The sequence below is a fragment of the Triturus cristatus genome, chromosome 3_1 (genome assembly GCF_964204655.1).
Source record: "Triturus cristatus chromosome 3_1, aTriCri1.1, whole genome shotgun sequence".
In the NCBI taxonomy this organism is placed as follows: Eukaryota; Metazoa; Chordata; class Amphibia; order Caudata; family Salamandridae; genus Triturus; species Triturus cristatus.
Genome location: NC_140583.1, coordinates 922,149,296 through 922,175,215, shown reverse-complemented (window position 1 = coordinate 922,175,215; position 25,920 = coordinate 922,149,296). Strand labels below are relative to the sequence as shown.

The following is a 25,920-nucleotide window of genomic DNA, read 5'->3' as shown; positions in this document are numbered from 1 at the left end:
TCATCTCCAACAAGGAGACGAACCCCCAAATCACAGAATGGTTAAAAAATATTGATGCTCTCAACCACAACCCCACCCCAGCCGACTCTGTAAAATCGCTGGGAATCACTTTGGACCCTAAGTTAGACATGAGCAAACACATCAAGAACACTGCAAAGAGTGCCTTCCTCAACCTTAAACTACTCAACAAAATAAACCCCTTCATCCCTCCCAATGACCTCAAACAAGCCACTCAATCCTGGTGCTGTCAAGACTGGACTACGGGAATGCAACCCTCACAGGATCAGCAAAATCTCACCTAGCTCCCCTCAGATCAACTCTGAGCAGCTAGAATGGTCACCGGAGTCAAGAAATATGAACACATATCGCCTGCACTCAGAGAGCTAAAATGGCTCCCAATCGAAATGCGTGCCAATTTCAAAACTGACTGCCTCACACACAAAGCGCTGCACACAGGGAATCCCGCCTACCTGGCCCCAAAACTCCAAAAGGCCGGCCAGACAAGAAGCCTAAGGAGTATACTCCTTATCCCTCCGAAAACTCGCAAACAAAAAAACGCATCTCGCTCCTTCGCAGGAAATGCGCCCAAAATCTGGAACTCCTATCAGGACCAATCCCTCCTACCTAATTTTCAAAAGGCAGCTCAAAGACCTCCTCCTTAATCGATCCCTCACGAATGGATAGCTAAAGCCTAACCAACGAAGCCGGCCTATCTCAGGACACAGACACTTTGACATTAAGACCTACCTCATTATTCTCGCCAAGAGTCACGGTTGCTTCTACAACGTCATTTCTGTGATCGCCATCGAGTCACCATACACCCTACTATGTTAACATATCTTATGAGGCACAATGTGCTCTTTTATGAAGATACTCTGAGATGCGTCCTGACTCAATGTACATATTACTGTGTAAATGTCTCTTACGTGTGACAATGCTGTAAAGCGCTCTGATACCCTCGGGTCTTGCTAGCCCTATATAAAACTCTTAAATAAATAATAAATAAATAAATATTTGAGTTTGGACAGCCGCGCTTACTAGCAAAACTGTATCAAATAATATAAAATTGTGGCTTGTTGAGAATCTTTGTACTGCTTAAAATTTGCCACAAAATACTTTAAACATTACAAACAGTTAAGAAAAGTAGCAAAAGTGCATGGTAATACAAAAAAATGAATTATCAAATACATTTAAGCAATAGGATTTTCTATTTTTAAGCATTTTCTCTATTGTCATTTTGTAGTAAGCACGACTTGAACTACAACATAAGGGAAAATATGAGGTTTCAGCGACTGTTTTAAAGTGGCCTGTTAGTATTTTAAGTTTTAACAGTCACTCGTTGTGGTGAGGAAATATGAATTTTTATGATCAATTGTGTCCCCTATCTAGACCCCAACGGCTCCATGTACATGCTACAAGTACATGTATGTTCCCTCCACTTCAAGCTATGAAGACGCAAATACAATTGTGTCCAACGTTAATATGTCCTCTTTCAGATCTGCCATGAATGGGTCAGATATTCCGTTCCTAAGTATGCCTTGCCACCGTCTTTATATGGTATACTTTTCACGTTTTCCAGCTCTGGCAAGGTAGGCCCTGAATTCTGCCATCGAGCTTTTCCTGCCTTCTGCCTCTGAATGCTCCAGCCTGGACCTGCATCTGTATCAATGACCTTTGTCTTACTTCCTGCGCGGCTAACGGTGCCTAGCCCGGCCTGTTGGCTGCCAAAACTGTATTCAGCCTTCAAAGTTATCTGCTCCGCTCCTCGAGAAATGCATTCCTGTCTAGTGGCTTAGGTAAACATCCCTCCAGCTGCAGAGCAAAGGGCCCGGCCTTACTGTCTCCGTGCAAGTAATTCATGACTTTCGTTACCATGGTAGGCCCATGCCCCCTCGCATCTCATGTAGACACGTAGACGCTTGTACACGCACTAGCAGTCAGTATAGAATAGGCTCTGTCCGAAAAGACCTTTCCTTCTAGATAATATAGTTCCTTAAACACAAGATATTGTTATGTTATGTTATGTTACAGCGTTCTTTTATAGCGCACGGCTACTCGAAAAGAGTGTCCCGGCGCTTTCCACCTGCATCTCAGAATAAAAATAACACAACACAGCAAAAGAGTGAGAAAAAGAACTGAAACTGAAGCAATAAGAACAGCCTAAAGATTAAAAAGCCAGGTCTTCAGGCTCTTCCTGAACTGGAACAAATTGACAGTGCTGCGCAGCGAAAGAGGAAGCGAGTTCCACAGCTGTGGGGCTTTGCAGCTGAAAGAGCGCCCTCCCGTGCGGGCCTTCCTCACCCGAGGGACCACCGCTTTGTAAAGGGATTCCGAGCGCAAGGAGCGGACTGGTCGATAGAAGGCTAGTCTCCGCCGCAGGTATCCAGCCCCTGATCCAAACAGGGCTTTGTGCATCAGAGTCAGGGATTTAAACTGGATCCGCTTCCGGACAGGCAGCCAATGTAGCGCCTGAAGCAGCCCGGAAGCTCGGGCTCGTCTACGCAGGCCAAAGATAGCCCGGGCGGCAGAGTTCTGTACCACCTGTAGGCGCTGAACTAGGTAATCAGGGAGGCCAAGGAAGAGGGCATTAGCATAATCAAGCCTCGAACCGACGAGAGCCTGCACAGTAATACGCCTGTGCTCCTCAGACAGCAGGGGCAGGAATTTACGGAGCATTTTCAAAATTCCATAACAGGTGCCAGCCAGACCCAGAATGTGTGTTCGCAGCGATAGCTGGTTGTCCAGCTTGACACCCAAGTTTTTAGCCACCAAGGAAGACTGTGCAGGAGGGCTCATGTCGGACGGCCACCAATGCTGCCACTCCGGATCGACACCGCAACCAAAAAACAGAACCTCGGACTTGCTCGAGTTGGCCCTTAGACTGTTCCGTTGGAACCAGTCAAAGACCAATGTAAGACAGTCCCGAATTCTCCCTCCATCAAACTCCTGGTCTTTCCCGCATGTGAAGAGGAGTTGCGTGTCGTCGGCGTAAGAGATGATCTGGGCCCCATATGCTTCCACCAAGGCCGCCAAAGGGGACATAAAGATGTTAAACAACGTGGGGCTCAACACAGATCCCTGTGGAACCCCAACTCCCAATGGCGGCATCTCGGCAGAGCTCTGGGAAACCCAGACCGTCTGGCGGCGGCCTTCAAGGAAGGATGTAAACCACCTGAGCGCCGTCCCCCTAAGGCCGATGTCATAAAGCCTCGCTAAGAGCGCCCTGTGGGGGACGGTGTCGAAGGCCGCCGATAGATCTAACATGACCAGCATCGCCCTCCCGCCGACATCAAGAGTCTCCCTGATGATCTCAGTGACCTCTAGCAATGCCGTTTCCGTACTAAAATTAGGACGGAAACCGGATTGAGATGGATGGAGCAGATTGTTAGCTTCCAGAAAGCGCGACAGGACACCGTGGACGTGTTTTTCCGTGATCTTCGTGAGGGCCGGAAGAAGTGAAATTGGCCTATAATTGGCCAGAAGCTCGACGTCGAGACCCGGTTTCTTTAGGAGGGGGATCACCATCGCTCTCTTCCAAGAGCTGGGGACCCTCCCCTCCCTCAGCGAGGCGTTGAGGATGGGATTAACCAGCGGATTCACCACCTCCGCCATCCCAGCCAAAAATTTGGCGGGGCAGGGGTCAAGTGGCGAGCCAGATTTCAAATTGGCCAACAGCTGCCTGGACACATCGCTGGAAACAGCAGGAAAATCAGACAGCACCGCCGTCGGTGTGTGCGGAAATCCGCACCCAGCCCCGGAGACGCCGCTTCCATCCTCCGGTCCTTCCACAAAGGAGGCCTGAATCGCCTTGATCTTATTAGTGAAGAAGCCGGCCAGATCACCTGCCCACGTATCTGAAGAAACTAGAGGGGGCGATTGGGAACTAGGGGTCGTGAACTCCTTCACAATGGTGAAGATCTCCTTACAGGAGTTCGCGGATGCCTCGATCCTCCTAGCCAAATAGTCCCTCTTAGCTCCCAGAATGTCCCGATGGTAGGCCTTCACCATCGCCTTGTAGGCGAGTTTAGCCTCCCCATCATACAAACGTCGCCAGGCCCTCTCGGCCACCTTACATTGGCTGCGAGCCACACGAAGAGCCTCCGTAAACCATGGTGCAGATTGCCGTGCCACCGTGGATCGGAGGGCTACCTTGGGGGCCAGATCGTCCAGCCTATCAATGAGCCACTGCTGCAAAGCCTCAGTGTCGCTATCCAGATCGCCCGAAAGATGGCATGGGTGATCCAGAAGCGCCTGTTCCAGCATGTCAGGTGTCACTCTGTGCAGCGCTCTCGAGGTCGGTCTAGACAAGACTGAGGCACTGTTATCCGGCCGCGCACTCTCCAGCACCGAAAATCTGATCAGCCTGTGATCGGACCAGAGCACCGGCAGGGTGTCAACCTCCGTAAGAGGGACAGATGAAAACACCTGATCCAGGGTATGCCCCTTCTCATGGGTTGGCCCCGACACGAACGGTAACAATCCCAGTGGAGATGTAATATCCAACAGTTTGACCGCATCCGAGTCATCCACTACGTCAAGGTGGAGGTTGAAATCACCAGCCATGACGCAGTGCTGTGTGGTCAGCACCAACTCAGAGACAGCTGTCTGCAGATCTTCCAGGAAGGAACCCAAAGGGCCTGGTGGCCTGTAGACCAACAACCCCTTCAGGGCCTGGCCCGGGGACAGTCTGAGCGTGAAGGCGAGCGACTCAGCGCTCCCGATGGAATTAAGAGGAAGAACTGAGCAGGAAACGCTCTTTTTTAGATACGATTTGGGATTAGGTTGTCCTGACATCCCAGACTTCTGTCTCCTCATGTAGGGCTAAATGTCAAGTTCCCTTCACCCTCTAGTTACACGTCAATCACACGTCATGCGGCTGCGCGCGCATCTCTGCCATGTATTTTTGCTGACTTTGCAGGATTCTCTTATGGATCCACCCACTTGTGTCATCATCATAATGACGTTTCTAGTATACGCCTTTATGCACGCCTATTGTAACGCCTTTTTCATTACGTATGTGTATTCTTATCTCTCTTCTCAACTGTAACGCCTTCTGCATATGTCTTTACTGTAATGCATTTTTCTATAAATATGATAACCTGTCAATAATGTATTGCTGATCCCTTCCTGAACCTTCGTGGTGACGGAACTCGATTGCCTGGTTCGAACCATCATTCCTTTGTAAGGAATAAATTCCCTTTTATAACCTCAAATACCACGGATTCTGCCTCTTATTTTTACTGAGTTATTCTTATTGAATTTTACCGCATAAATTAAGTCTAGGTAATTTAAATTTACCACAAAACTGGCGCCCGAACAGGGACACCTCTCACACCCCACGCGCCGGAGGTGCGTTGCAGACCCGGTCTCCTGCCACAGCCGGACGGACAATTACGCGTACCCGCAGGATTTCCTGTATCTCCCTCAGGCCAACGGGGGCGACTGAGGCTGCGATCAACACCCAGACAAGGCAGTGAGGAGTGCGGAGAATCCCGACCAGAGCCTAGCTGAGAGAGCAAGATCCGAGGTATACAGAGGCCCACCAGATTCCGAAGTTCCGAAGTATCTAAGTCACGAGTCCAGTCCAGTCCAGTTTGGTCTAGTCCAGTCCAGACTTCCGAGGCCTTCCGTTCCGTGCTTCCCGGTGAGTACCGTTGCTGGGGACGCATCTAGACGTGCACATTAGTTTGTGCCGGTCAAGACGGGTTTGGGTACACAGACCTGGTCTGCACTGTTTTAGCAGTGTATCTGTACTGTTTAGCAGTACATACAGTATATTTAGTATTATGCAGTTAACTAGTTTTATTCTAATTATTATTGTTCGTTTCTAAAAAAGTTTTTGATATGTTTTAAATGTCGTGGTATGAGTGACTGTTCGATTTTCATTATTGTGTTTATTGTATTAATTGTGTTCAAGTCCGAGTAAGAATCAAGTAGCAAGGTTTAAGATGCCGTTATTTTCAAAATTAAGACAGATAAAAACTAGAAAAGGGATACTCGAGGAAGCTGTTCCTATTCCACCTAGGGACACTCCAGGGTACTTTATGTACCATAAACATGGCCTAGATGCCGTATTATATCTTGATCTATGGGTGGACTACACCAAGGATTTAGCAGAGAGTCAGAGATGGCCCGCTGCTGGAACATGGGATGCAGATTGCATCATGAGAGTAGAAGAAGTATTATGGAAAAAGAAAGCCAGACAGTCACAGAAAGATGCCATTGAATTATGGCGTAAAGAATCGCATAGGCGCACAGAGAAAGCGCTCAGAAAGGAAGAGAAAAGTAGGGAAGATTCAGAAAGAGCCCGAGAAAACATATTAATTGACGAAGGTATCCGAGTAAAAACAGAACAAGTAGACAGACAACGAAACACTCTTATGAATGGTATGTATCCTCTTCTGGCCGAGGGTTTGCCTAAGGCCACCCTGGAGGTACCAAAAGATCTGCCACCTCCATTACTCCCGATTAAAGTACATCCCAAGACCGCAAAGGACATTTTCCTTTCTTCCTATTTAGATGATGCAGCCCCCGAATACGCTAATGGTGCGCAGCAACGCACACCACCTGTTAACGACGCTCAACCCCAAGATCAGCTGCACCCACCTCCGCAGCAACAAACCCCTCCTCACGTTCTAAACATTCCATCTGTTTCTACAGTCCTTCCTGCACCCACACTCTCTACCCTACACCCAACAAATCCTTTTGGACTTGGCACCTCAGGAGGTGCGACAGGAGGTTTTTCCACGCCACCGCCAGCAACTAGATTGACTTATAGGGATTTAGCACACCAACGTACACCTCAAAGAGCTAATGACAATATATTAAATGAGCCTCTTACAGATTGTAGATATGATCCAGTGCCAGGTAAACACGACAGAATGTTGCTATCTTCAGTACGTTTACGACGAGTTGCAAACTATTTAATGACATTACCAGGAATGGTTGAACATCTAGACAAAATATATCGCTTTGTCCAAACAGGGCAAGGTCCTGAAAGTATTGGCGAGGCCATGGAATACCAGAAAGTAGACATGCAAAAATTATTGTTACGCTTTTTCATAAACTGCTTGATCAGAAACAGAGATAGGCCTGAGGTAGATCCGGAGGAAATGCAAGTACTTACCAGATGGGGTCAGAATATAGCAGACGGAAAACATGATAAACAGAAGTATATAGAAGTCATGTGCCGAAAGATCAGAAAAGAAGTAGAACGAATACATGAAAGAAGATTAGAAGCAGATAAAGCTGAATCAGAGGAAGAGGAGGAGGAACAGTCAGAAATGAACACAGGACAATTAGAATTACCAGCTAGACAAACGATAGCTTATGTAGGAAAAGGAAGATCTTTTAATAAAACAATACGTCCGATACGTCCAGAATGTAACAGAATTTTTCAAACAGTTATCTCAAATCCAAGGACCCCTGAACACTTATTCCAGGCTACTGATAAATTACTTCGAGAACAAAGGGGGTACCATGTGCTCGATTCTATGGATGAACAAGAATTAGCCAGGTCAGCAGTACAATGGGCTGACAGTTCTGAAAAATACAGTGATGATGCGCTAGCACACACGTTTCTGAATCTCGCCCCAGATGAGCAGCGTTTAGCTAGTATATACATGATACAACATCTTCTTATATTATACAAAGGCCAACACTCCGATCCTGGTCCCCTACCTGATATACTGATAGAACTACTCCTGAATAAATGGAGAGGTCTAGGTACCGATCTAATTAAAGTAATTCTAGAATACCGACATAGATATAGTGCCTTTTTGTGTCCAGAACATGATCCAGCTCCTTCCATGGAGGGAAAAACGTATTACATAGACAGACAGAATCCCTTACGCGAAGTACACCCAGTTAGGAATGATGATAATACTTTTAGACGCGTGTTTGTGTACACGCCCATAACTAAAATAGAACTATTGGAAATGAAAAAATTAGTGCCCAGCCATGACAAAGATCCAGCAGGTTTTCACCGTGAACTAAAGGACATGTTACTCATGGGTGATTATACCTATCCTGACATTATGAAAATATTGAAAGTATTATTGCCTGCCGGTATTTACGAGAAACTCAAAGAAAAAGAGTGGGAAGTGGGAGACCAAAAGATTGATTGGACAGTATTAGAAAACGAAGAAAATGCCCGAACTGCAGGCGTAGGGCTTGGGGACAAAACTAAAGCATTACCAGGATTATTAGTACAATTATTGCCACGTTTATTAACTACGAAAAAGGAAGACTGGGGAGCAATCTCAGCTTGTAAACAGAAACCCGATGAAGACACTAGTGATTTTTATTCCCGATTTGAAAAATGTTTTGGTATTAATAGCGGCCTGAAAGCAAGTAGCGATTCATATCCACATCTTTTTGTAACAAAACTAGTCGAGAATTCCCTGCCACAGGTCAAAAACAGAGTATTGAAAGTTGAGAGCACTTGGCAAGCTAACACTCCTTCACAAATGTTACAAATGTTACAGTATCACCAGAATAGAATTAGAGAAGAACAAGAACATGAACAAAGACGTATGAAAGACACGAAAATGAAAATGCTCGTCGCCCAGTCAGTTCCAGCTGACGGTCATAAAAAGGGTGCGACACAGTCCAGTAATTCAGCGGTTCCCGTTAAAGGGACATGCAACTATTGTAAACAGCCAGGTCATTATATAAACGACTGTGCAGTTCTGAAACATAATATCTCTACGGGTAAAACCAAAGAGAGACCACGTCCGCCTAGACAGGATCAGATCCAACAACAAGCACCTCAGCATGTACAGCCTATGCCGGTTCCACAACAGACCGTAGTGGTACCACAGCCACAGCCTATTGCCGCAACACAAAACACGACACAACAGATGTACCAGTATGCACAAAATGACTATCCAGATTATCAGCGCTACACATGAAATAGCCTAGAGAGGGAAGTTGGCTTACCCCTTATTGAGGTTCCTGTAGATCAAGAGGGTCCTTATGTACAGAGTCAAGTATTAGGGAAAGACAGAAAGTTTCTACTTGATACAGGGGCAAGCAGAACAACTATAAGTCACGACGAAGTCCCAGGGGCACCCCTCTCAGGCTCCCAAAATATTTCCCTTGGTTTCTCAGGAAAGCCTACTATTAACGAAGTATCGCAACCGCTTGCATTTACAGTTGGTCCATTGACACGGACTACAGATCTATTGCTTACAAAATCATGCCCAGAAAACTTGTTAGGTATAAAAACATTGAAAGCTCTAGGAGCTATAATATGTTGTTCTCCGGACGGAGTACGACTATTTTTGCGTGACTTTAAAGGTCACTACGTGACAAGAGACATGGATCACCGGTTACAGAATCTACCTGCACATTTATGGGCACAAGGCCCCACTGATGTAGGTTGTATGCACATTACACCATATCGAGTCACACTCAAAGCAGGAGTGGTATTACCACGAATGCGACAATACAAGTTACCTCCAGATGCTGTAGTGGCTTTACTGCAAATCATTGACGAGCTCATTGCACAAGGAGTGGTTGTAGAAACCGACTCCAATGTATGTAATTCTCCGATCATTCCGATTCTTAAACGAACTGATCCAAAAGCACCCCCAGTATATCGATTAGTTATTGATCTGCGCGAATTGAATAAATGCATTGTACCACAATATCCCGTGGTCCCAGATATCTCTTCCTTACTGACAGCCATTGATTCAGAAGCAACGTTCTTTACTGTAATTGACCTCAAGAACGCCTTCTTTAGCGTCCCAATCGATCCGGAAAGCCAATATTTGTTCGGATTTAGTTTAAATGGACGAAGTTTTAAATTCGCACGCGCACCTCAAGGATTTACAGAAAGTCCTAGCATCTACAGCCAAGCACTGAAAAGACAACTTGACAGTATCCACATACCAGTTAACACTGCACTGCTTCAGTATGTCGATGATCTGCTGATCACCGCCCGAAGCGAACCCGAATGTGAAAAAGCATCACTGACGGTTTTACATTTTCTGGCCGACAAGGGGCACAAGGTGTCCCCTTCGAAGCTGCAATTCTGTGCCCAGCAAGTTGTGTACCTAGGGCACTTGCTGTCCAAGGGGGGGAGACAGCTCACATCTGACCGCATCCAGTTAATTGTAAACATGCCACCACCCAAGACACAAAAGGAGGTACGGGCCTTTATAGGCCTCACTTCGTACTGTAGGCAGTGGATTCCCCAATATGCATTTCTAGCAAAACCACTCATTCAGTTGACAACCCAGGAGGCAGCGACAACGACTGTCCTCCCTTGGACTTCAGAACATACACAAGCTTTTGAAGACTTAAAGAAAGCTTTATGCCAAGCACCTGTTTTAGCGACACCATGTTACAGTAAGCCTTTTACACTCTTTGTTACAGAACGTGAAGGTACTGCCTTGTCAGTACTCACTCAGGAACAAGCAGGATCACACAAGCCATGTGCTTATTTTTCTAGCACATTAGATCCCGTAGCTCAAGCTCTTCCTGCGTGCCTGAAATCAGTTGCAGCAACAGCTCTAGCGATCAGACAAAGCGATTCCATAGTATTAGGACACCAATTGACAGTACAAGTACCACACGCAGTAGAGGTTCTCTTGAACCGGACACAAACACAACACTTGACTATAGCACGACTGACAGGTTACGAATTAACATTGTTTCAGCCACACATAGAAATCAGACGTTGTAGTACATTAAATCCTGCCACACTTTTGCCATTAAGTGGAACAGACCCACTGGCACATGATTGTATTGAAGTCATTACTATTACGACAAAACCCAGACAAGACTTGACAGATGTTCCATTACCAGACCCAGACCTGACATTTTATGTAGATGGTTCATGTATGAGAACAAGTACAGGAGAGTTAGTGGCCGCTTATGCAGTCACGACAGACACCGAAGTCATTGAAACAAATTGTATTGACACATTATCAGCTCAAGCAGCAGAGCTTACTGCTCTGACACAAGCCTGTATTCAAGCCAAGAATAGAAAAGTTAACATATACACAGATTCACGTTATGCATTCGGAGTTGTACACGACTTCGGAGTCCTTTGGCGAGAGAGAGGTTATTTGACTTCTCACGGTGCCAACATTCAACACGGTCCCCTTATTCAAGCTTTGTTAGATGCAATACATCTACCTACTTCAATATCTATCATGAAGTGCAAAGCCCATACAAAAGTCACCGATATTATTTCCCAGGGTAACGACCTAGCAGACCGAACAGCTAAGCTAACAGCACAGAATAGGAATCACGCAACTGACTTGACAAAGACAATAGTTCCGACGTCGACACACTGCATGACAGTTAGGGATCCCGCCCTTGATGTAATTGACATACAGACACATGCTACAGCAGAGGAAATAAAGAAATGGACTGAATTAGGAGGGATCCAAACAGATCAGGGATGGATGACGAAGGGAAAATATATATGGTTTCTCCCCGACTCAATGGTTCAAGTTATCATTAACACAATACATAGTCCAGCACATCTAGGAGAAAAAGCTATGTTAGACAGTATTCAACACATTTGGTTCAACAAACACTTACGAGCTGCAGCCAAACAGAAAGTCCGAACTTGTATGATTTGTTGTCAGTTCAATCCAGGTAAAGGCGTACCTGTAGAGCAGGGTGGATTTCAACCTCCCGATCATCCTTTTGAAGTCCTCCAGATGGATTATATCCAGATGGAACGATGTCGAGGATTCAAATATGTCCTCGTAGTTGTATGCGCTCTTTCCCGTTGGACAGAGGCATATCCCGTCTCAGATTACACTGCCCCGACTACTGCTAAACAATTAGTTCGTGAATTCTTCCCACGGTATGGTTTGCCCCGTATTGTGTACTCAGATAATGGCCAGCCGTTCTCATCCGAGCTAATGAAACACATTTCACTCTTGTTAGGCTATCAATGGAAATTTCACTGTGTCCGACATCCCGAGGCAGCGGGTCTCGTGGAACGTCATAATCAGACCCTGAAAATACGACTTTCTAAAATCTGTAGAGAGAAAGGTGTCGACTGGATAGTAGCCTTACCAGTTGCACTCTTTTACATGAGAATGGTAGCACATTCTCGCACAGGGCTATCCCCGTACGAGGTGGTCTTCGGTAGGCCACCAAATATGTGGGGGACGCCTATACCTCGTAAAATCACTGATGTTGATTGTAATATGCTGACAGATTACCTTGCTTCCTTGATGTCTGCACTACAATCTTGCCGTTCACAGGTAGCTGCAGCCTTTCCCGACAACACCGAGGTAAAGCCCCATGAAGTGGTTCCTGGAAACTTTGTTTTCATCAGAAACTTCGACAGGAGGAGCCCGTTGGAGCCTCGCTGGCAAACGCCAAAGCTGGTACTTCTAACCATGAGGACAGCAGTGAAGGTCGAGGGTCGCAAGGGTTGGTTACATTCGAGCCATATCAAGAAATTTCATGGACTACCATCTGATTTGAACTCTCAGCCCTGCCCCCTTCCAGAGACTGATTCAAAACTCCCCCTGGTTGAAAAGACCGAATCTCAAGACTATAAACTGAAACTAAGGTCTAGCAAGTCAGACAATTTGATTGTTTAAGTCCTCTCCAAGGTGAATCGGTTGAATAAGTCTCTGACATGTATCCTCTAGACCGAATTAGAGAGAGAAATAGACAGAAACAGCTCAAGAAACATGCATACTGTAAATCACTTCATAGTCACTGTATAGTGACATTGTTGATTATGTTTTTTCTAAGTCTTTTTATTATTGCTGCAAGTATACTGTTGCACATGTACTATCCTATTTTTAAGCGTGCTCATTCTGTTTACAATGTTACTGCCGAACATTCTTTTAGTGAACTACCTCCACATGAGTTGTCCTATAGATTTGCGCTGCGCAACAACACATTCATTAGTATGTTACATCATTCCCATCAGACCAGCAATGCTACAAATTGTTGGATATGTGGCCGACTTCCTCCCTATCAGAAATACAAAGGAGTTCTGCCTCTCTTTCCGTACCCATTCACACACAATGGTTCCTGTGGAGCATGGTTTAGTTTGATTAACTCTTTAGATTCAAACACTGTAGTTTACCAGAGCAACTGGGTATGGGAAAACCTGAACTTAGTTTTGCTTAAAGCCTGTTATCCTAACAAGGAGGGACTTCCCAAAAGAACAGGAACTGATCTAGAAAATGAAGTATATGGATTAGGTAATTTTACACTTAACTTCATGATTCTGAATGTTGAATCTGAAGCTGCACTAGTCTTGCCTGCTATGTCAGTATTACTAGTCAAAGGTGAATTATGTGTAAGAAAGAATGGTTCAGTACACCTGGGTCATAGTAAATGTACTACTGTGATCGAATTCAGTGATAAAGGCAAGTCTACATTTAGAGCTTCCCGTCATTCCTACTTCATATGTGGTCATACCGCATATATACGCCTACCTCTAGATTGGGATGGTACCTGTTACATTGCATTCCTTCTGCCACCTGTTTTTCTAGCCCCTCCTGATTATCATAGAAATACCAATCTAGTACACCATAGACCCCAGAGAGATATCCCGATTGTTGACTACACTGAAACCGCATGGGAACAATATACAGACTTCAATAAAGGTCTCTTTCCTTACATAGGTGTTGTCTCAAATAGTAAACTGATACGTAGATTAACCAGAACCCTTGAAGCAGTAGTGAATGAAACTACCTCTGCCCTAGGCAACTTAACAGAGGAGCAGTCTGCGATGCGGATTGTTGTTCTCCAAAATCGTCTTGTCCTTGACCTCATCCTAGCCGATAGGGGCGGAGCCTGTAGGGTCATCGGATCAAGTTGCTGTGTTTTCATTCCAGAAAACGCGCCATCCGTATATAAGGCCATAACTCGTCTTCACAAGATTGCAAACCAGATACATCAGAATCCAGGCACCTGGACATGGTCCGGTTGGTTCTGGAGCGTGTTGTCAGCCTGGGGATGGAAAGTCCTATCCTTCTTAGGTATTGGCCTTCTCATAGTATTCAGTTGTTGCCTGTGTCTACAATGTGGACCAGCGATTTGCGGTCTGTGTGCCACATCGTGTATTCCACGTTCAAGTTTTCATTCAAAATCCCGGAAGAAGAAAGAAGAGCAAATGATGTTACATGAACAGATTGATGGATTCCTGAAGATCGATATTTCATGAAGGGTCCGTAGGGGACAAGGAGGGAATGAGGAAATATGAATTTTTATGATCAATTGTGTCCCCTATCTAGACCCCAACGGCTCCATGTACATGCTACAAGTACATGTATGTTCCCTCCACTTCAAGCTATGAAGACGCAAATACAATTGTGTCCAACGTTAATATGTCCTCTTTCAGATCTGCCATGAATGGGTCAGATATTCCGTTCCTAAGTATGCCTTGCCACCGTCTTTATATGGTATACTTTTCACGTTTTCCAGCTCTGGCAAGGTAGGCCCTGAATTCTGCCATCGAGCTTTTCCTGCCTTCTGCCTCTGAATGCTCCAGCCTGGACCTGCATCTGTATCAATGACCTTTGTCTTACTTCCTGCGCGGCTAACGGTGCCTAGCCCGGCCTGTTGCCTGCCAAAACTGTATTCAGCCTTCAAAGTTATCTGCTCCGCTCCTCGAGAAATGCATTCCTGTCTAGTGGCTTAGGTAAACATCCCTCCAGCTGCAGAGCAAAGGGCCCGGCCTTACTGTCTCCGTGCAAGTAATTCATGACTTTCGTTACCATGGTAGGCCCATGCCCCCTCGCATCTCATGTAGACACGTAGACGCTTGTACACGCACTAGCAGTCAGTATAGAATAGGCTCTGTCCGAAAAGACCTTTCCTTCTAGATAATATAGTTCCTTAAACACAAGATATTAGATACGATTTGGGATTAGGTTGTCCTGACATCCCAGACTTCTGTCTCCTCATGTAGGGCTAAATGTCAAGTTCCCTTCACCCTCTAGTTACACGTCAATCACACGTCATGCGGCTGCGCGCGCATCTCTGCCATGTATTTTTGCTGACTTTGCAGGATTCTCTTATGGATCCACCCACTTGTGTCATCATCATAATGACGTTTCTAGTATACGCCTTTATGCACGCCTATTGTAACGCCTTTTTCATTACGTATGTGTATTCTTATCTCTCTTCTCAACTGTAACGCCTTCTGCATATGTCTTTACTGTAATGCATTTTTCTATAAATATGATAACCTGTCAATAATGTATTGCTGATCCCTTCCTGAACCTTCGTGGTGACGGAACTCGATTGCCTGGTTCGAACCATCATTCCTTTGTAAGGAATAAATTCCCTTTTATAACCTCAAATACCACGGATTCTGCCTCTTATTTTTACTGAGTTATTCTTATTGAATTTTACCGCATAAATTAAGTCTAGGTAATTTAAATTTACCACAGTGGGGAAGAGTTGAGTCAGGCTCTTGCTTGTTTACTTGAGTTGGTGCTTTACATGAGATGTCCTCTCATGGGAGTAAAGGTTCAGTTAGGTGCTCTAGGAAAGAATATATGACGTTACATCGCAGTCTTCACACCGCGATACGTTTACAATGCAGGTATTACAATGCAAGTCTTTACAACGACTTGCGCTGGAGGGCACTGGACTTAGGAATAGTATGATTTACTATTCCAACTCCAGCCTACGCAACAGTAGAGAAGGTGTTGGAATAGTAAATCATACTATTCCTTAGTGTGTAGCGCCATCCAGCGTAAGTCGTTGTAACGACTTGCGTTGTTATGCCCATGATGTAAACGTATCGCGGTGTAAACACTGCGTTGTAACGGATGTCTCCCCTAGGAAATCTTATGGCCATCAGAATCACCCTTAACCATCCCATCTTGCCTCAAGCGGAATAGTTGATTCATTTAATAGCTAATTTTGGGTGAGTCTTTCTGGCTTCATCACCCCTCATTGCTATGTCTCTTTTGCCCTTTCTTCTTTCTTACTTATAAAGGTTCTTCTCACTATAATTTGTTGTCCTCTTTTGCATGCATCTTTCTGCGTGAAAGCCCTCGATGGGTGTTCCATCCAGACTTTAGCTGTTTAATTCCTCCTTGTTCTTTCAGGGGTGAATGCTGAATTCAATGTCATGTTTTAATTCTTTCTCCTTGATTTGCAGTCCTTCCTATAGTGAGTCTAGCCACTGGCTCATTTGACCTTCCAACGGTTGCCTATCTTTCTTAAAAAACTCACATTTTATGGTATGTTGTGAGGTGTTCACCTCCACTCTACAGAACAGATCCCAGCAAGTGGCACTTTCTGCTCTGTATTCCGGCTCTTTATCACTAAATTACACTTCTTTTACTGCTCTGCTGTGCCAATTCTTGTTATCACTACATATAACCATCATGCTGCATAGGCTTCCTTGATGTCAGGTCTTCCTCAAATCTAGCCTCCCCTACATTGTCAGCCTTGAGCCTCACCTCTGTCCTTTGGTGTTAAACTTAGTCTAGGCAGAATGCCAGTCATTCCTCCAATCAGATCTGCTCTTCCCCCTCTCATGAGTAAATCCTTTCACCTGACAGGAGAGATGATGCCTGATCTCCTGTGGGCGGCAGTTCAGCAGCACCAGACTCACTTTGGGACCAAGGGAGCAGGCTGCAGTCCTCAACTTTAATGGCATCCTCACAGCTGAGGAGCAGACATTTTGGCAATGTGATTTTACTCATGAAGGTGTCTGGGAAGTGAGGGTGTAGCTCTTCTTCCTCAGTTATATGTAGTCATGTGCCTTATCTCCACAAACAAGGGTGATGTTCATTATTGCATCTCATATATTGCACAGTGAATTACTGGATATTTTAATAGCTTTTCCAAGGTTTCTTCTTCAGTACATAACCACAGAAGCTCTAAGAGAGTGTGACCACCATGTTGGGAGCCTGGTCATGCTCCACAAGTGCTTTTTCAACTGACTTTTGAACATGTTGGTTTTGTAGCAGCAATATAATTTACAGTGTGCTTGTTCCACAATTCACTACGCTTTGGATAAATTCTTCTGACAAAACAATTGTTTACGAACACTTAGCAGTGACTGCAAGAGGGAAGAGTCCTGTAACATTTTATGCTTGGAGAGTAGTGAGTTTACAGGCCAAAAAACGTCTTCCATTTGTACTGTTTTCAAATTTGAGTGAGCATCTCTGCACCAGTAAATCTCCCTGTCATTGTACATACACCAATCTATGTTGGTACAGCAGTCTTGAAATTTAAGAACAGTCTTCTCCCCACAGCCTGGAAATATCATGGGTATACCCCCAATCGTTTGTGACAATTTTTATCTGCAAGTTTGGAGCAGGTAAGGACTGCTAACTCTCCTCAGAAACAGCCGAGGCCTACCCCAATATCAACTAGCTCTATATGAAAAGCATATGGAAGGGAAGCATAAACAGCTTAGATCCAAGATGGCTGCAGATTTACTGCTGTGGCCTCCTTTCATGATGCCTTGCCCTGCATAGGTATGCGTGACGACCTCCAACTAACAACTTAAATTGAGAACTCCAAACATCTTAAATATGCAAGCCTTTGATTGGTTATTTCAGTATATTAGTCCTAAAAGTGTTGTTTTCTGTTTGTCCGAAGTATGTGTCAAATGAGTGGTCAATGATGAAGCTTCAATTGCCCGTGATAGAAGAGAATATCTCATGAGATTGCAGTATGTGAAAAGGAAAGTACTAGACTCTGCATTAGACGTTGCACCTTAATCAGTACTTTGTAACTGATTAACTAACTCATCCGAAAAAGTCAATATCCCCTTCTTCAAAGTTCTTACCCTCAAGTGTTTATGTCGGATAGCAGAATCCATTTATTTTTAAAGGCATGCAGACATATTTCATATTGAGTTTCTAAATCTATGTCATGAGCTTGTGTCGCTTACTGCCTGGTAGGTACCATCTTGTAGTCCAAATGTATAATTTTTGAACACTCATGTATTAAATTTGGGGGTTAAGACAAATAATGTATTGCTTGTTTTCTATTCGCTTCCAATAAACAGAAAGGATGATTCACAACATAGAATTTAAATTAGAAAGAGGAATAAGGAGAACAGACAGTTGCAAACAGAAAATAAATCTGTTCCGCTAATGAATTAAGCATGATGTAATAGTAAACTATACATTAAATGGATAATTTACATTTTTGACAAACATTTGCTTTACAATATTTAGCACTGTTCTAAAAGTACATTCATACTATAAAATACTGTACAAGCCTCTGGAATGAAAATACTTGTTCCTAGTTTAATATCCCTCAAGGACATGTGCAATACTTGTTTCCTAAATATACTAAATATTAATAAGGAAAACAACATTTTCCTCATGCACAGCCACTGAGATGCTAAAATGATTCCTTGCCCCCATATTTAGAACAATTCTGTTGCCGCTTTCTAGTTTTTTCTGATAAAATAAGTAAACTATTTGTTAGTTGATGTAAAAATCAGTTATGGATGACTTATTTATGTATACATTTGATCCAAAGACTGGACAGTATAAAAGGAGAAATAAAAGAAGATTTGTAAACAGATTAAGTGTTCAGAACTGATCAATGGGATTTTAAAGTTTAAAAAAAAATATGAAGAAATTAGTCCCTACCTCAACAAAAGTGAAACATCTAAGTATCATAAGGTCACTGAGGGATTCAACAGCGAATGACAGCAACAAAAACTTTGATCACATAACTTCCTGATAAAACACTCTTATTTGGATCTCACTGGTTTGGAGAGAGAGACCTAACGGCGGTAGCAACATACTTGAATAACCATGACCAAGCCCTGGCTTTTTGCAGTAAATACAGCACAAAAGTTGCAGTATTGTTCTCCATTATTAAGAATTCTTGTATCTTGGCCCACCTAAGCCTGAGGAAAGGTGATTTGTAAGACGTGTACCTCTGCGATATTCATGCTTCCATGAAGTTATTAGCCTGCTATTCAAGTAATGCAAAAAGAGTGTGCTGTCCGCGGGTCTGCGTCACATCACTCTGACCATTGACAATATGGACTGTTGATTGCATCAGCCAACACGCATATAGGAACAGAGAATAAAGAGGAATGAGGCACTTGAAATGTATTTACAACTCCAGTTTCCTTAGTGACCTTTATACAGAGCTAGCAGGCTTTTGAACTATCACAAAGAGAACAACTCTACCTGGTACAACTATGAAACTGGCTATCACACCCAGTCATGATGCCTCACATCTCCTGGAGCAAGAGAGCTTTTGAAAAACTGCCTCACAATCCTCAAACCTAGAAATCTATATTATGGATATGCACGGTCAATTAACCTAGACGATTCATTACATTCAACAGAAAAATGGATATATGACTAAAATCTGAAGCTATATCTTGAGAGGTGACATCTGTAATTGTAACTGAAAATTGTATTTATAAAGCGATTACCACCACTAGCGAGGCGTTAAAGCCCTTTACAATGAGTAGCACGCTAATACGGAACCCATGTTTATAGGTAAATAGGTGGAAGAGTAGTAATATGTGCTTCCATTTCCTTGTAAGATTAGCTGTGCTAAATTTGTGTTCTTGAGATCTCTTGCATTTACTATAGAATTTTAAATGGGGATAGATTCATTGATTATATTTCAATATTATATATAATATGTATTAAGTGATATATGTCAGGACAGTCATGCATACAAAATACTATGCAGATGGTACATGGCAGCAGAGAAATAAAATGCAATTATAGTTCAAACTGCACACTCTGGAGAGGAGGTAACATCAAGGGCAAAGTATTACACGAATTGTGGATCATGTGCTGAAGCCCAGACCTTCTAGATATTCTGGAAAGAAGTTTTGACTTTGATAAGAGACACCACAACCCTTAATTGTGCTTTTAAAAACGCTGTTCAATAATTACATCTAGAACATGTTTCTCATTTGATTGACCTGAGCTCATATTACATTGTAAGAATGTTTACATTCTTAGAAAGTCGTACCTTAGTCGATGGCAAGATATTTACACAGAACATTTCAGCCAGCTTTATTTATCTGTTAATACTGAAGCAGGCTAGTTCTTCAGTAATGCAGAGACACGAATCATTTTTGTTAGGCATAGCAGTCCACAAGAATCTAAACAATAAATCATTCGATATAGTTAACTTTTCTCATCCTTGTGCTGGAGTCCAAGAAGGAACAAAGACAAGATTGTTTGCCATAATTTTAATAAATGGGCGCTTCTCCTACTATTTTACTCCTTGTTAAAACTATCTTCTAGCTTGTTACGTTTTCTATTTCTGAGGCTCCTAAACAACATTTGAAGTTATTCCTTTTGAGTAGCAACTATCAGAAATCTTATTTTTTCGCATATGTTTCCGTAAATTGCATCTATGTAGAATAAAGCTGCAAGGGTTTCCGCTGCAATGTTATCAGTTCTAAAGGTGTGTGAGGTGGTATTAGAGACATCCATAGAATTAGACACAACTTTCTCGAGTTCATATGATTAAAAGCACCAGTAACTGCGGTGTTTTTGGTAAAAAATAAAACCGAACAACAGAAATGAAAAAGGGAAGAATAGACAGTGAAAATAACAAAATGTGCTATTACCATTAAAGCAACCGGTGTGAGTTATGTATTTTCTTACGCTTTAGATTGTGAATTTATTTTCCTCAACTGATATCACTCGTAGAACATCTTACACAATTCTACACCTTACGAATTTCTATGGTTGGATCACACTCACCAGTTCATGTCTGGATTTATGGGGGAGAAGCCTCTGCAGCATATCCAGGTATAGAGTTCTCCGATTCTGTAGTTGACTTGGATATTGATCTAGAACAGTGTGGAATATCCAGTGATCCTCATTATGCCACCCACTGTCATTCCTGCAAGAAAATAGATACTATAAGTTTGCTAATTTTGAGGAGTGCAGTTTACTTTAACAAAACATTGAATGCATGTTAATTAATGAAAATATGAAAAATGAAAACAGATATGGACATCTGGTGGCATTTAAGCTGGCTAAAAAATAACTATTAACTTTCAGCTTCCCTAAACTGCATGGGAAAACTGGGCACCATCGCTAAGCATGTCTGCATATGATTAAAAAGAAAGCACTTTGCATGTTTTTATTGAAATTAATTCACAGTACCAATGTATTTTGTTTATTGTTAATATCTGTTTTTATTTCAATTAAATACATTAACCCATAATTAAAAATATGATCTCTAATCATATCTCAGGAAGACAAAATCAAGGCAACATACCCTAGGGATCAAGACAACCCTAGCAGTCAACACATACACAGAACACTTTTTTAGGTAGATGGTCGTGTAGGCAAACAGGGAGGAATGTTAAGTAAGCAGCTTTTACGTTACCATACATCAGTAAAATAACATGAGTCGGGTTAAATATACAGGTCAATGTAATTACCCAAATCCTATTGTATGTAGTCAGAAGTTCCTACACACCAAACTAACACAGACGATACTGGATCAGCAGGTTTTCCTCATCACACTGCCAGAACTAAGGACCCCTTTGTACCTGCTCATGCCTTTTAAATTTCTGTTCGACCACTTCTGCTGAAATATTGTTTCAAGAATTCACCACTCGACGTTAAAAATACTCTCTGCCAAATACCCTTAACTCACTCTCATGTCATCACCAGATTCCTTAACACTCATCACATTTTATCTTTCTATCTATCTATATACACGCACACACACACACACACACATGCACACGCAAACACACACACTCATATATATTTATATATTATTCAAAGCCTGCAATTCATCAATTGGTGGTTTCAATCAATTTGTGGTTGTTCAATGTCATCCTAACCCAACCGAGTAAGCAGTAGTGAAACAATCTAGGAACTGCAATATTAAAATATGATCAAAACTAATTGACGTAACCCCTGATTAAAGTGGAGACAATATGAAGAAGTAAAAATGTAACTGCATGCTGAAAAGAAGAAAACAAATGGTGTGTATTATATATATACTGGGGCGGTATTACGCATTGGCATTGTGTGCGCCAGGCGCACCTTTCAAAAAAGGTGCGCCGGGTGCAAACAATGCAAATGCGCCCTATTATAATCTATGCGTAGCCCCCAGGGCAGCCGCGAATTTGCGCTGCCCCAGGGCAGCACATTTATGTGAAAATACGGAGCAGCCGCTCCGTGTTTTCACAGCGCAGGCTGCACCCGCCTGCAAGAGATCGCCTTGCAGGCAGGTGCAGTCAGTGACTGCACCTCCCATTGCAGGCGCCTGCAAGGGGATGCCCCCTCCACCCCCTGCAGAGGGCTGTTCTCAGGGGTCGCACTGAACAGTGCGCCACCTTTTAAATGGCGCACTGTCAGGGCGCCTCCTGAGGGCTTCTTTGACTCTGCATCGCGACTGTAACATGGCAGGGGCGCAGAGTCAAATGAATCCCCTTATTTGCAGAGGTCACGCCCCTGTGCAAATGAGGGATCACCCTCTGAAGGTAGCGCTGGCGGATTAAGTGCGCCAGTGCTATCGGTATTATAGAAGGGGACGCACAAGCGTCTGCGCCCCCTTCTATAATACCCTAGGTGCCGTGGGGCGCCCAAAGCGGGCACAAAGGCCCGTTGCGCCCCCGGGGCGCCTTCTGTAATAAGGCCCCTCATCTGCTATCATTTTGAGTTATACCATGTTTCTTTTTTTTTTTAAATGCATAGTGAGTACTTAACAAATTAAGTCTAAACATCAGAAGAAATGTGTCCGCTTACAAGGTGGACTGCGTAGCACTTTGGTTAATGTCCCTCAAGTGGTTCCTGAGCAGCCCCACATCTCTATAGACTTGAGGTGTCAAGCCCTGCCTGTGAGGGCCAGCATGTCTTTACAAGATGACCGGGAGTGAGGAGCGGCAGCAGTACAAAAGGTGTCCTGCTAAACACATTCTGAGGAACGTGCTGTGCTTTAGAAATGCCAATAAGAATGTGAACGCTGTGAGGACGCCCTAAAATACTGCGACCAGCACCACACAGCCTGTGATGAGTGCAGTTAGGCCCGTCTGCTTGTTGAATTAACGATCCTTCCGCCCGGGGGTGAGCTATGTTCTTATTACAGAGTTTTCTTAAGTTTATCATCAAACTCCAGTAAGCCAAACAACACTCTAGATCCTGGCACTTGAAGGCCCGTACTAATAATGAAAGACCCAGTTTGCTATGCGCGGAATACAAAGTGTAATCGTCTAAATGTCTAAAATTTCAAAATTAGCTAAATGTGCAACTTAAGACATTAAAGTAGCTAAAAACTCTGTAGTGCCTCGGAAGGTTTAGTACAGCCAGGACAGAGTCAATAAATGTAAGGACTGCGCTTCACAAGGGCTTATAGGGCTGGGACAGAGTCGATCATGTGTGCTTCTAACAGGATGGCCAAGTATGGTGAGAGTCGGTCATGTGTCATGCTTGTGCTTTTAGAAGGCTAGGAGGGAAACAGCACAGTCAAGTCAGTCACATAAAAGGCATGCACCTCTATAAGGCTGGTAAACCCGGGAAAGTCAGTCATATGTCAGCAAAAGTAGTTTCTGCACCAGTACGATTGTTATCCTTGCACTGAGCGATCAGTGCAAATATGGGTGCAAGAATGAACCTCTCGGTGGCAAGGTTTATTTAATGTGGACTTGGAAGGGCAGTAGCATAGTCATTAACACCATTGGCCAGAAGAAGCTCTCTGGCCACATATCACAAACCACTGTGCACCTGGTATGGAGATCTTACACCCAGATTCTGGGAGAGGAGCCCTGGACCGCTCCGGCTTCAGACAGAAGAAATAGCATGCTATCAGGAGTACCAACATGACTAGAAGGAAGTCTTATGCATGTTCATCCAGGGCTACAATGGTCCCAGTCGGTCCAGTTCCTTGGGTGAGATTCCTTTGATGGAGCAGACCTTATGTTGAGATGTCATTTGCGCCCGAGACAGAGGCCAGCTCTAGCTCGCTGGAGATTGTACACACAGTGTATGTGGCCATCATACCTTGAAGAGGTATCTAAACCACACCCAAAAGTGTACCTGTTGATTTGGAGAGCGCACCTGCAATCGTACTTTCCTGGATTGTCAAGTCAAGGAACGGTTTAAAGCAAGGTTTGTGTGCTTGGTGGGTTGTGTGTTTATCGTGTCACCTGTGTGGGAAGCGATAGGTGTGACTGAGGCGCTCCAGTCTATTCGCTTCAAACTTGGAGCTGCATGTAGGCATGTTCACGTCAGAGGAGAGAGAAGTTGGTAAAGTTGCACATAATGCATTCTTAACATTTTTCGTTCTTACTTTTCATATGCATAATAGCTTCTGCTACTGGGTGGCTGGCTTGTTTGACGAATTAATGTGTGATGTGGATACAGATGGAGGGACCAGCCACGCCTTTATTCCTCTTCAGAATTTGAGGTGGCATATGAGCTCCCTTATCGGCTAGGATCAAGTTCCGAAATGGGGTGGTCTGTAGCAAAAATGTTGCACCACTCGTGCGTGGCTTTTTATATTTTTTATTGGAAAGGATAAGAGCTGAAAAACCCACTGGGTGAAAAGCTTTGTTTTGGATATAACCCAAGCTCATTTTTGATGCCTCACTGTAACCCCATTATTTTAATATCCTTTAAAATATCAGTACACCGTACTGGCAAAGTAAAACCTTGTGCAATAGGCAGGGCCAGAGGGCGCGCCATATGCCATTAAGAGGTGAATTATTACCTCTGTTTACCCTCTGTTGTCCTTTCTGGCACTGCCTTTGTGTGGAATCAATCCAGTCACTTGGGAGAGTAGGGAACGCGTAGACTGCTTGTGTGGTCAACCACCAACACCCCAAAGCTTTGCCATAAAGTGCATAACCAATACCATAATCCCATCAAAGTTCAGTGGATCCAATAAACTCGCACACAACCTGGGAATTTCAAAATCTCATTATCCCTTTATCAAAGATTCCTCGTCGGATTTCTCTGTTGCTTCTTGGGCGATTCCCTCTGATGCTCTCACAGATAATGGTCCATCACCACTAGGACTAAAAGCTCGCTCACTGCTTGAGCTGAGGAAACAGGCTGGGCAAAGGAGGCCACCTATTGGGGACAGTGCTTGATTTAAGATCTGAGATCTTTATGAACTGCAGAAGGGGTCAAGGTGAAAAGGTGAAAGGTGAAAGGTGATTACTGTTGATATTCAGGATATGCGAGCATGACTCCATTGTTGCTTGCCGTCTGCCAGAGTTGTATCTGAGCAGTGACTCTGAGTGACAGCAGGGAAAGTCTTGTCAAAATAAAGTGACAAGCTGCTGCAGGCAGTGGCGGATGGCATGTAGCGAGGGTGGTGGGGTGGGGGCACAAATAAATAAATAAAATAGACTTCTTTTCCTAACTTGAGTTTGAGTTTGAGTTTAAGGGTTTTATAGAGCGCTCATACACCAAGCGGTTTCTTGGCGCTAGATGACTACTACTACTCAGGGGGCAGGAAAGTGAGGGAAAGTGATCGTTCAAGAGGGAAAGGCTTGGGTAAAGAGAAAGGTCTTGAGGCCCCTACGGAACAGAGGGTACTGGGAGCAGGTTCTCAAGTAGATTGGAAGGGAGTTCCAAAAAGCTGGAGCCGTGGTCGAAAATTTGGAGCCCCCCCACTTCTTCCGTTTGAAACGAGAGACCACGAGGAGATGATGGGAGGAAGAGCGGAGTTCTCTCGATGGAATATAGTCTTGAATGGCTGTGTTAATAAAAGAAGGGGCAGAGCCTGTCCGGGCTTTGAAGATGGTACATGCAAGCTTGAATAAGGTGCGCTGCCGGACAGGGAGCCAGTGCAGGGAGACCAGGAGGGGAGTAACGTGGTGTGATTTTGGTAAATTAAAAACCAGCCGAGCGGCTTGGTTTTGGACCAATTGAAGACGCCTCATGAGGTATTCTGGCATGCCGTGGAAAAGGGCATTGCCGTAATCTAGGCGAGATATTACCATGGCCAGAAGTATTAGCTTAAGCGCGTCAGTGGAAAAGA

The 25,920-nt window shown here is 43.9% G+C and overlaps 1 protein-coding gene across 1 annotated transcript in view; it reads right to left on the bottom strand.

Annotated features, from left to right (window-relative positions):
- The window catches only part of CCDC148 (coiled-coil domain containing 148), an 871,149-nt gene that overhangs the window by 315,146 nt on the left and 530,083 nt on the right, over positions 1-25,920 (bottom strand). The window contains exon 9 of the mRNA XM_085645511.1: positions 20,673-20,814. Coding sequence (XP_085501637.1) covers positions 20,673-20,814 — 142 coding nt within the window. The remainder of the gene's footprint in view (positions 1-20,672; positions 20,815-25,920) is intronic.